The 12,303-nt window shown below is 38.4% G+C and overlaps 1 protein-coding gene across 4 annotated transcripts in view; it reads left to right on the top strand.

Annotated features, from left to right (window-relative positions):
- Window positions 1-12,303, top strand: part of TIMMDC1 (translocase of inner mitochondrial membrane domain containing 1) — a 304,154-nt gene that overhangs the window by 113,433 nt on the left and 178,418 nt on the right. For all 4 annotated transcript variants that reach the window (XM_044072937.1, XM_044072935.1, XM_044072934.1 and 1 more), the window contains exon 5: window positions 12,186-12,253. In XM_044072937.1, coding sequence (XP_043928872.1) covers window positions 12,186-12,253 — 68 coding nt within the window. The remainder of the gene's footprint in view (window positions 1-12,185; window positions 12,254-12,303) is intronic.

Here is a 12,303-nt window from a genome sequence, read left to right as displayed (position 1 = left end):
ACATCCTCTTTCTCAGCCTGCATCTAAGCTCCTTTATCCAGCCCCCCACCCAGTCATTCATTTTTCTATTTTTCTTTAACTCCTTGTGTTCAAAGAATGCACTTTTCTTTCTGCTTTTCCTGGTTCATAGGTTGGTACTAGGCTATTGGCCCTAGGGCCTGTATAAGCCTAGCCAAAAAGGTACCCTGGCTTTCACCACCCAAGAAAATTATTTTCCTGTGCACCTGCCGACCAGAGCCACAGAAGTGATCCCTAGGGTGAATTTCCTATTTTCCATCCAATCATCATAATTTTTCTTAAATTGCTAATGAGAAGCTTTGTTTGATATAGATAGGTAGTTTATTCCAGAGTATGGGAAGTCTATGGGACAGGAATCCATCTCTCCGGCATGTTCTGTTTATTGTGATGACTGGGTTTAGGTCCCTAGAGTGTGTAACTTGGAGGGATTAGGATTTCTTTAATCGGAGCATGTCCAGTATCTCTGGGTTTGACACAGCTTTGTATGTTGGGCAGAGATCGCCTCTGAGTAGGCGATATGCAAGAGTAAAGGTGGAGTTTTTTGAGATGGTCTGCGTAGGGCATCTGTTTGAGCCTGGTAATCCTTTTTGTGAGGTATTTCTGCGACCTTTCCAGTTGTTGTAGATGTTTTGTTAGGTACATACCAAAAGGGGCATTGTACTATATAATGGGTCTAATGAGTGAGCAGAGGGGAACAATTACTTCTTTTTTCCTGGATGTGAAACCTTTTGTGATGAGGTGTGCCACATAGAAGGATTTCCTGACTACTGTGGCGATGTGATTATCAAAAAAGAGACTACTGTCCGCCTGTGTCCCAAGGTCTCTTATCACACTTTTGGTGTTAAATAGACTACCGCCTATGTGGTAGTTCATGGGTACAGAGTTTTTACCAAAAGGGATGACAGTGCACATTTTGGCATTGAGCTTGAGGCCATGGCTTTGACACCAGGCATCTGTCTCAGTGAGGCCCTTTTGTAGGATGTCCACATCCTTAGGAGTTTTGATTTATGGCTCCTAGTTTGCAGTCATCTGAGAACTTCACTAGCCAAAGACCTTCTGTGTTAGCCCGTACTTCAGAGAAGTCGATACCAAACAGGAGAGGACCCAGGACTGAACCCTGTGGTACCCCACTTGTCAACTGGTCTGAAGTCAGATTTGGAGTTGGCTACTTTCACAGTGTGGGTTCTGTCCAGTGAGCCAGTTGGCAACCCATATTGTGACATAGAGATTTATACCTAGTTTAGTGAGTTTATCTATAATTCCAGAGTGGGGGGTGGTGTTGAAAGCCTTGGCGAGATGCAGATAGGCTGTGTGAACCACCTTACCCTCCTCTACGGCTATGGTGACTGCTTCAAAGAAGTCTGTTGGGTTTAGGAGACATGATCTGCCTTTTATAAACCCAAACTGGGTGGGATCCAGAATTTGGAGATTACCAATGTCTTTCCATGATGATACGTTCCATAGCCTTGCAGACTAGGCTCGTCAGGCTAATAGGGAGGTAATTCATGGCGTCCATGGTGGATCCCCCTTTGTGGAGTGGGATAACAATCGCTGTGCGCCATTCAGTGGGCACAAAGCCTGAGGTGAGGCTGTGATTGAACATGGTACTTAGGTGGGGTGCCAGTTCGCTCTGTAGTTAGTGTAGAACGCAGCCTGGGATGTTGTCGGGTCCCATGGATGCTGTGTTCTTGGCTTTGGAGAGAGTTTTTTTTTTTACGTGTGCAGCCGTGATTACAAGAACTTTGCATTCTTCTGGTATAGAGATGGGCCCTTTAGGGGGTGAGAGAGGGTAAAGTTAGCACTGAGCCTATCTGCCAGGATGTTTGCAATGTCAGTTGGTTCCGTATATTTAGTGCCATTGTGCTGTAACTCGGAGCAGATCTGAGTGTTGTCAATGAGATTCTTAACATAGCTATAGAATGCTTTCTTGTTGTCTTTAGAAACAGTGATGATTTTGTTTTTGTAAGGGATCTCAGCTTCTTACTGAGGCTGACCAGGGAGTTCCTCCAGACATAGGATTTTACTCTTTTTTTTTTTTTTTTTTTTGCAGCAGTTTCTTTCTTCTGTTGTAGTTTGTTTATGGCAGGGGACCTCCAGATTGGCTTCCTTTTTTTGGAGGCAGCACGATCCATGCACTCGTGTAAGTGCTTATAAAGTGCATTTGTGTAGGATTCAGCAGTTGTACCTTTATTGTACATCTGGATGGGTGTTGTGAAGTTTGCCACTTCTGTCTTAGGAAGTGTGAAGTTGGCTTTGGAGAAATTTTTTACAGTAGTTTCCCTAATGGGGGGTGGGAGCGGGATGTGGATGTCTAGGGTGATTAGTTTGTGGTTGGATCTGACCAATGAGGAATTGACCTCTGGTGTGGAACACCATTTGCCCATGTTGGTAATGACCAGGTCTAGGATATTGCTTCTCCTGGTTTGGGTGTGGATAAGTTGATTCAAAGCATTGGAATTTATGAATTCCAGAAAACGTTGAGTAAAAGAGTTGGTACACGAGTAGTTTTCCCAGTTAATGTTGGGGTAGCTGAAATCGCCCATTATTAGGGTGTTGGTTTGTACCGTAATATTTTCCAGTGTATCAAGAAATGAGGAGTGGGAATCCTGGGGCATGGTGGGTGATCTGTAGGAAGCTACAATTTGGATTGCGGTCTTACCCAGAGTTAGCTGCACTTGGATAATCTCGGATGCATTATGCTGAGCAACTAGCCTGGAGTTGTGGATATCCTTAAGGCGGAGGCGTGTCCATATTCATTTAGTGTTTCGGTCCAGGTTATGTGGCTGAAAGGTGTGGTATGAATTATAAAAACTGTACAAAAAGAGGAATACCAAGGAGAAGCGGTCCAAAAGTTGAAATGTTTTATTCACAAAATGAATGAATGAACGCTATTACAAAATCATGCGTTTTCGTCCTCCATGGACTTCATCAGATGCAATGTGTTAAAAAACTGTTGTTTTTATATATATACATGTCATTACCCTAACCAATCATAAATTCCATTTAATTAGCTAATTAATAAATTAATTAAATAAATTAAAAACTCGTTTATTTAAATATACAATTCATAAAACTTGTTAAATAAAATTATTATGTTGTCTTAAGATACTAAAGTATAAAAGTACTCTACTGTTTCAAGTTTATTCAGGATATTTATTACATAAAAGAAACTCCTTTCTAAATACATACAATTTTAAGTAAGTATATTGCCACCTAGTGGTAATTTGGATAGGTGTTATTCCTTACTTGCTTTCAATTTTAGCAATGGCTGAATCGAAATATATTCGTTCAGTCCTGGATCTTTATTTGCTTCAAGAAATAATTGCCACCATAACTCCCTATAACCAATACTTTCCTCCCAGGGCCCACCCCTCAATTCTTTTTTGATTTGTTCCAGGACAAAGAATCTAAACTTGTGTTCCCCCCATGTTGTGGTGTGCCTGTAAAGTGCATTCGTCCCCTTACACTTTTTTATGTCATACATATGTTCATATATACGTCTCCTCATTGTTCTTTCCGTTTTTCCGACGTAAAATGATGTGCATGTAATGCACATAGCTAGGTACACCAATCCCCTGGACTCACAATTAAAGTAACCTTTGCCATTTATCCAAAGCTGTCTACTTACTAAAAAAATACTCTCTTTGTTTATAATGTATTCACATTGGTTGCAGGAACCACATTTAAATGTACCTGTCCCGCCCGAATTTGGTCTATCACCTACCTTACTTTTTTTGTTGTTCCCTTTCTCCAAAATGTGTTTAATATTTTCTGGATTTCTAAATACAACTCTAAGGGGTACCCCGGAAAGTCCTTTTAAATCTGTCAATAAATTAAATTTCTCCCATTCCTTTTGAAACACTTCTTTTACCTTTATATTTAAAGCATTATATTCCAACACTAGGGCTTGTTGGAAATTAGACCCGTTTTGTTTAGTATTATTTTGTTCAGTTTCTTTTTCCCCTTTTATCGGTCTAAATCTTCCTTTCCTACCTACCAGGACCTCTTCTTTTATTTTGTCAATAAAATCTTTGGGGTAACCCCTTTCTAGAAACATACCTCTTAAAAAATCACATTCCATTTGGAAATCAGAATCCAAGCTGGACATTCTTGAACCCCTAACCAATTGCCCCTTCACCAAGTTTTTCTTGCAAGAAATAGTGTGCCCACTATCGAAGTGCAAAAAAGAATTAACATAGGACTTCTTCCTATGTACCCTAGTTTCAAAAGATGTTTCTCTTTTCATAATTTCCACATCTAAATATGAAATCTTCTCATAAGATGAGGTGTAAGTGAATTTAAGGAAGTCTGTAGTTTGCCCTATATATGTAATAAATTCCTCAAGTTTTTCGTTACTTCCCTTCCAAAAAATTATAATGTCATCTAAAAACCTCTTATACAATGTACAGTAACTAATATACTCAGATTTGAAAATATGTCTTTCCTCCCAGTTTGCAAGGACCAAATTTGCGAAAGTAGGGGCGCAAACTGCACCCATCGCTACCCCTTGAATCTGTTGAAAATATTCCCCTTTGTGCAACAAGAAATTATTCCTTAATATTATGTCCATTAAGCTAGTACTTGCTATCTTATCATCATGTGTGAGTTTGCCATCCCCATACACTTCCTCTTCAAACATCAACATTCCTTCTTCATAGGGAATTGATCCGAAAAGATCCACAACATCAATCGTCACAAAGGTTATCCCCCTATCAAAAACCTCTGGGCCTAAACTTCTCAAAAGATCCCATGAATCCTTAAGTATGTTTTCTTTGTTTGTCCAAATGTGCTTAACCTTTACATCAACAAACCTGGCAAGTGGTGTGGTTTTTGAGCCACTTGCCGATACAATGGGTCTAAGGGGTGGATTTAGTTCATCTTTGTGTATTTTCGGTATACCGAATATGATGGGGATCCTCGGTTTCTCTTTTTTCAAAAATGTGAGTGTTTTAGGATCTATAATTTTCTCCATGGTCATACCATCCAACTTGACGTCAATATTCCTATAAGCCAAGTTGATTTCATTTCTTGAAACCACTTTGTATTTACTCTCATTCCTTCGTATATTATTCATCCTACCTTCGTAGTCAATAGCGTCCATGATAACAATCCCACCTCCCTTGTCAGGTTTCATTACCCTTAGTCCCTCGTCATATCTTAATTCATCCAATTTGTTCTTTTCATTAGCTCCTAAGTTGTGTCTGAATCCTGATCTATGTTCAGCTTTCTTAATAGCTGCTTCCATCACCTTTTCAAAATTTTTTAACTGTGCATGGATGGGTGGGTTGTAAGTGGACCTATTTCTCAACAGTCTCTGTTCTTGGGGAATTTGATTCCTATTCACAATTGCATTTATATCCTCATTGGAAAATAAAATTTCAAGGTTCATTTTCCTTAGGAAAATTTTCAAATCCAAAAGGGTTTGTGTTCTGTTGCCTTTTACTTTCGGTATAAACTTAAAACCTTTTTCTAACAGTGTAAAATGCTCATTGCAAAGAACCAGGCTACTAAAATTATAAATGGTGAATCCATTTAAAGTACATTTATTGCCTGAGTAATTAATAACTTGAGGTGATGATGATGAGGGTGCTTCATTAACTTCCCTTAATGGTAGTTCTCCCTTCCTCTTAACCCCCCCCATCTCGGAAAATTTCCTTTTTCCCTATTACCCATTCCTATTTCCCTTTCATACCTTTCTAAGGGTGGAAAATCTATGTCATAATCATAGCTAAATGTGTTCCTGTCTTCGTTCCTATGTGTAAACCTTTTACCTCTACTGTAACCCTTAAAATTGTTAAAATTATTAAAATTGTTATTAAAATTGTTTTTCCTATTATTAAAATTTGTGTTGTTTGGTTTAGGGTAACTAACTTCACTTTCGTAATCTTTAATGTCCCTTCTTAATTTGTCCATTTTTCTTTCAATCAATTCCTTACATCTACCATCTATTTCATCTTTTAATTTATCATATTTCTGTTTTTCACCATGTACTTCAAACATTAAGTCATCTTTGATGTGTGCGTCAATGATATTAATCTGTTCATACAACATTTCCAAATTCCTCACATTCTCATCAATAATACATTTAATAATTTCAAGACCACAATTGTTAAAAACATCTAATAACTTCTTGTGAAATAAGGACCCTATTTGCACGTTATTAGGGTACTTCCATGTCCGTAACCCTTTCGGCACTATTTTGCGCTGTAAACACTCATTTAGGTATCTATTTTCAATAATAATAGTCTTATACTTGTACATAAGCTTTGAGACATCATCTATTTTCTTTTTAAAGGAATCGGAGTTTGTGGCGATACTTTTGCTACCACCACAAGAGTCAAAATCAATAGTTTGCAATTTCCTTAACCACGCATCCATCTCCTGTAAGCCGGAGATGTTGCCAGTACCTTTTTTATGTTGTCGCGTATCGCGTACAGCTCCCCAGTTATCGTCGATGTCATTATCACCTTCCATAAGCAGTCCCGGTGTAATCGCTGGGTCAAACGTTTGACCGTTCGGTCCCCCTTCCTGTAAATCCGCTCCTTCGGCGCCATAACAAAACCTCTTTCGTTTCTGTTTCTGCTGTCTTTGACCCAGCCCTTCGTTCTCGTTTGTCACTTCCTGTGGGAGGGATCGCTGTACCAAGGTCTGGCATAACGGTGTTAGCAAGTCCACTAGGGCTGTGAGTTGCCCTACCAATTTCCTAGATTGACTAGATTCCTCGCTTAGAATCGGAACCTCCTTCTCCTTCTCCATACCGCAAACGAACTAAACAAGGAAAAAAGCGGTAACCTCCTCCAAAAACCAAAACTGTACAAAAAGAGGAATACCAAGGAGAAGCGGTCCAAAAGTTGAAATGTTTTATTCACAAAATGAATGAATGAACGCTATTACAAAATCATGCGTTTTCGTCCTCCATGGACTTCATCAGATGCAATGTGTTAAAAAACTGTTGTTTTTATATATATACATGTCATTACCCTAACCAATCATAAATTCCATTTAATTAGCTAATTAATAAATTAATTAAATAAATTAAAAACTCGTTTATTTAAATATACAATTCATAAAACTTGTTAAATAAAATTATTATGTTGTCTTAAGATACTAAAGTATAAAAGTACTCACATTCCATTTGGAAATCAGAATCCAAGCTGGACATTCTTGAACCCCTAACCAATTGCCCCTTCACCAAGTTTTTCTTGCAAGAAATAGGGTGCCCACTATCGAAGTGCATTGTATTGGTTATAGGGAGTTATGGTGGCAATTATTTCTTGAAGCAAATAAAGATCCAGGACTGAACGAATATATTTCGATTCAGCCATTGCTAAAATTGAAAGCAAGTAAGGAATAACACCTATCCAAATTACCACTAGGTGGCAATATACTTACTTAAAATTGTATGTATTTAGAAAGGAGTTTCTTTTATGTAATAAATATCCTGAATAAACTTGAAACAGTAGAGTACTTTTATACTTTAGTATCTTAAGACAACATAATAATTTTATTTAACAAGTTTTATGAATTGTATATTTAAATAAACGAGTTTTTAATTTATTTAATTAATTTATTAATTAGCTAATTAAATGGAATTTATGATTGGTTAGGGTAATGACATGTATATATATAAAAACAACAGTTTTTTAACACATTGCATCTGATGAAGTCCATGGAGGACGAAAACGCATGATTTTGTAATAGCGTTCATTCATTCATTTTGTGAATAAAACATTTCAACTTTTGGACCGCTTCTCCTTGGTATTCCTCTTTTTGTACAGTTTTGGTTTTTGGAGGAGGTTACCGCTTTTTTCCTTGTGGTATGAATTATAGCCTGATAATGCAGGAGTGCTCTCTGGAGCCTTGAACCCAGGTCTCTGTCACTGCACTGATGTTGATGTTCTCCATTTTAAGGAGTGCCTCGTGTGAGTGCATTTAGAGGTTTAGACTTCTAGCACTGAGTAGCATTACCCTCAGATTTTGCTTGCTTGTACCTGTTAAGGTGATGAATTTGTCATTTGAACCTTGCCTAAAAAGGCACTATAGGGGTAGCAAGAGCCTTAGCCAGTATCCGGAATCCCACTGGCGACATGTGCAGGCCATCTTTGTCAAAGCAGATTAGGGGTCGCCACAGTGGAACTCTGGTCTGCTAATGACTGGCTGTGGATTTTTAAGGTGCCAAGTTGCCAGCCCGATGCCCACCCTTCAAGGGAGGCACACCCGATCACGCACGCACCTACCTGCATGTCTTTAAACGTAACTCGACCGAAGGGAGAGGACATGCAGACTCCACACAGAAGGCGCTACAGCTAAGAATCGAACGGGAGAACCTCTTGCTGTGAGGTGACTATGCTAACCGCTGCACCACCGCGGACTGTTCAAAGAGTGCACTATATATGGTCATATCCCAGAGTTTTGTTTTCTCTTTTCTTTTATAAATGCCTAACATTCTACACATGTGCTGTTATCTCAGCCCTCTGTGTTACTCACTGTTTTGGTAATGCATGGTTCTGCTAGCCTAATTTCTGTTTGTCAGTCAGTATTAGTAGCCTACGATGCCTTTTTTAACATGGCTTGTATAAGTCTGCATCAAGATAATCATTACTTAACGGTCCTTTTCTCCCCCTTGACCTGTGAAGCCTGCATGTTTCTATAGGCTCTAGGCTGCTTCCTGTCTGGCCACATTGACAGTCACTGCAGAAACTGGCAACCTCAGTTTATAAGCAGCACACAAGACCTTTTGCCATCAGCACTTAAGCTGAGGTTATGTTCCAATTTCTGTAAAATTGTGATGCAAATACACTAGAACTAGTAATAACAGATTCCAGCACTTAACCTCATGTGCTATTTACTGACTGTTCTGACTGTTTTTCTTTTAACAGTCACTCCCTAGCTCTGATTTGATAGCTAGTTTTTCAGTACCTTCCACAATTTTGGGATCCACCCTAATAGTCTTGCAAGACCTATGCTGTGTGAAGCTTTACTGTATAGTATCCTGTATAATTAGCATTCAGGAGGTGATCCTGCATGCCTCTTAGAATCTTAAATGGAAGGGAGATTTACAGTCCTTAAGGGAGCTTGCCTCCTTTGTGGACCCACTTTATATAAAGAAATAGCCATTGCTAGCTTCAAGTCTTTAGTACCACACTACCCATTAAGAGGAGGCTACAAAACTCTGCCTTCACATTCAGCTCACTACCCTGGGAGGTAACTTATGCGGACCTCCTACCTCGTTTTTTTAAAGGTATTTGGGTTCTTGCCTCATTTTTTCCTTAGTCACACTTTACGCTTGTTGCCACACTTTCCTGTTTTTCCTTCCCATGGTATGTTATTAGGCTAAGGTAAATTTAATGATTATGTCCTTCTGTTATCGTGCCTCAACTTGTGTAAAATTTTCTGACTTTCCTTCCTACCCTTTCAGTTTAATGTAAATCTCCTGCAGAGTCTTTTCTTCATTATTCAATGTATGTAAACAATACATTGTCCATTCCTCACCCCCCACTGCTTCTTTCTTTAGTGCAAGTTTGGCTAGTGTGCTGTCTTTTTTTCATCCTTATGTGTAGCTGTTCTTTTTTTTTTTTTTCACCATTCAGTTCTTTCTTACTCTCTCCATGTGGGTTGACACCATGACTTGCATTTATTTTTATTGATACATAATTGCATTTAAGTTATTTTTCTAGTCATTCATTACTGTAGTCCTACAGCCTCTGTTCTTGGCCTTTGTATAATATTTTCTTGGTGACTGTAAACCCACACATCTATTCTTGTGGGTTGAACTGCACAGTGATGTGGACACTGCTAGTCAAGTGTGTTTCTTTTTCTATTATCACAGTCCACCCACTTTGTATTAGGTAGGAGCAGGGCAAGGATATTCCATGTTTTTGATTAATGTCCTCACTCTGTTGTCTAGACCATCCTCCACCAAACCCATAGCTCGCAACCATCAGAAACAATTCTCAACAGAATCCGGGGCAAATCCAGAAATAATCAGGAACAAGCAGGGAAACTGAATGTGTTAGTACTATTAACGCATTATAGCCTGGTTACTCTGCAGTTGCATCCTGTTGACACCTCTAGTTGTCATATATTGCTTGTTCATATTTGCATTAACAGTTTTAAAACCATGCTACATACAAAGTATTAAAGGTTTTCATCTTAAAGCTTACACAGTGGCAAACACCTGTGTTGATATTTGACCTTTGTATAGTGCAGTAAAAGAAATATTAATTTTCTTTCATATATTTATATTGCCATACATTTAATGTATTTCTAAATATCTCTGGAACCAAATAGCATAGACCAAACTGATAATCCTGCTGACAGCTTTCATATGAGGTTAAACAAAATGCTTCTAATGGTATCCGTGTAAATCGAGTGGTTGCTGAGATATTGTAAGTTGTTAATGGAGTACTACAGGCCTAATAGTTACTACGTTTACTATGACTTTTAAAGTCTAGTTTAAGATCTAGAACCTGAAGAATACTACCACTATAAAAAATTGTGCTGAAAAGTTTGCTATTTACGCAAGCAATAATGCCCGACAGGGTGTGTGTTAATGTGTAATTAATACCTGCCCAGTGGTGTTATACAGCTGGAAGAGTGTTTAATTACACATTAACACGCACCCTGGAGGGCATTATTGTGCTTGGAGAATGAGCTCTCTTTTTAAGTACTGTTTTTATATTTTTTTGATGTAAAATAGTTCCTCCGCCTAATGTTTCATACTTGCTGTAGTATATGTTAATTGTGTTGGAGGAAGCATTTTACATCCAAAATATCACTTTAAAAAAATTCCAGGTATTTACTTTTATTTATTTTTTTTTTTTTGGTCTCTCATTCCTAAAGTGTTTGGTTTATTGCCAGTCATTGGAGACCAAAGTTACTAAATAATGACATACATTTGAGTTTCAGAATTTGATTTCCTTTAGAAAATTCATGGTAGCACAAATCCTTTTATTTAAATAAGTTTGTGATTTTATAAGAGCAGTAATTAAAATCTGTTCTTATTTTTGAACGTTTGTTCCCCTTTACTTTAGGCTTTATCCAGATGTCTTCAGTTAATGGGTCTGGAAGTACGCAAACCTCTTTGCTGCTGCCAGTGATAGATCTCTAGCTAGTACATCTCACGTGCCTTTCCCCATTTGTGTTGCATTTCTCTATCCCATCCTTTACGACTTGCCAGTATAGTACTCGCTTTGTTACTCTGCTTTTACCAGGCATAGTATAGGTGAAGGCTGCTTTCAAACATCTGTAGTTTTGGTACCTTGAGAGGGGTAGTGGCAGAATGAGCTTGGTGGTATATGGAGTATTAAAGCTGAGTTAGTAGTATGACTAAAGAAGAAATTTCTATAATTCTCAAAGTGCCTCTTTCATTGAATTTGATTACACATGTTAAATACCCAGTACTCGTACTAAGAGAGACACACACACACACACACACACACACATATATATATATATATATATATATATATATATATGTATGTATGTATGTATATATATGTATGTATGCACACACACAAAACGGCACATGTATTTTTCACAAAAATGCTACTCATTCAGATAAATCCTGTGTGGTTCCACATGGGGTGGTGAGGGCTTTCAAGCTTCTAGTGTGGATGCTGCTCCCCTGCTGTCCTGAACTTGCTTTGAAGTGGCAGTTGTTGCTGAAGAAAGGGAATGATGATGGTTCCTGGACCTCCACACAAGACTGCATCAAACAAACTGTATTCTCAGACTATTTTTAGAGGAATCACAAGCAAAAGCACAAGAAAGCAGAGTACGCATTGAGGAATGTGTACTGGAATCAAGGAATTTAGTAAATTGAAATTGTGGCAGTTAGGAGTTAGGCAAAATACTAGCAAGGTCACATGCAAATACTATGCATAGTCTAGTCTGTGTGCCATCCTGACACATTTTTCTGTTCTGATTTTTAACAGCATGTTGATGTATAAACCGTTTTACCTAGTCACTCTGTTTTAGTTTGGAGGAAATTGTCAGTTTTGTAGACTGCCAAGGCAATCTCAGAGGGTGGATAACCCGGATAATTGGTGATCTTTATACAGCCTTGAAATGCAACATTTTTATTCTTCACGTTTTTTATGGTGGTGTTTGATAGAGCATTGTTGTCTGTTTTGCGGTTTGTAATTAATTTGTTTTTCTGTTCTTAGCACAGTCAGCACTGGAATGGCAGTGTACCGAGACAGCTGCTCACTTGGCCACTTTGTTGCTGCTGGAGGTAAGGGATGAGTATGGCACAGGAGCTTTTTGATGCTTCGGGTTGCTGTC

This window comes from Protopterus annectens, chromosome 5.part1 (assembly GCF_019279795.1).
Source record: "Protopterus annectens isolate FY-2018-M chromosome 5.part1, PAN1.0, whole genome shotgun sequence".
NCBI lineage: Eukaryota > Metazoa > Chordata > Ceratodontiformes > Protopteridae > Protopterus > Protopterus annectens.
Note: the sequence above shows the minus strand (reverse complement) of the source record. Positions and strands in the feature narration are given on the sequence as shown.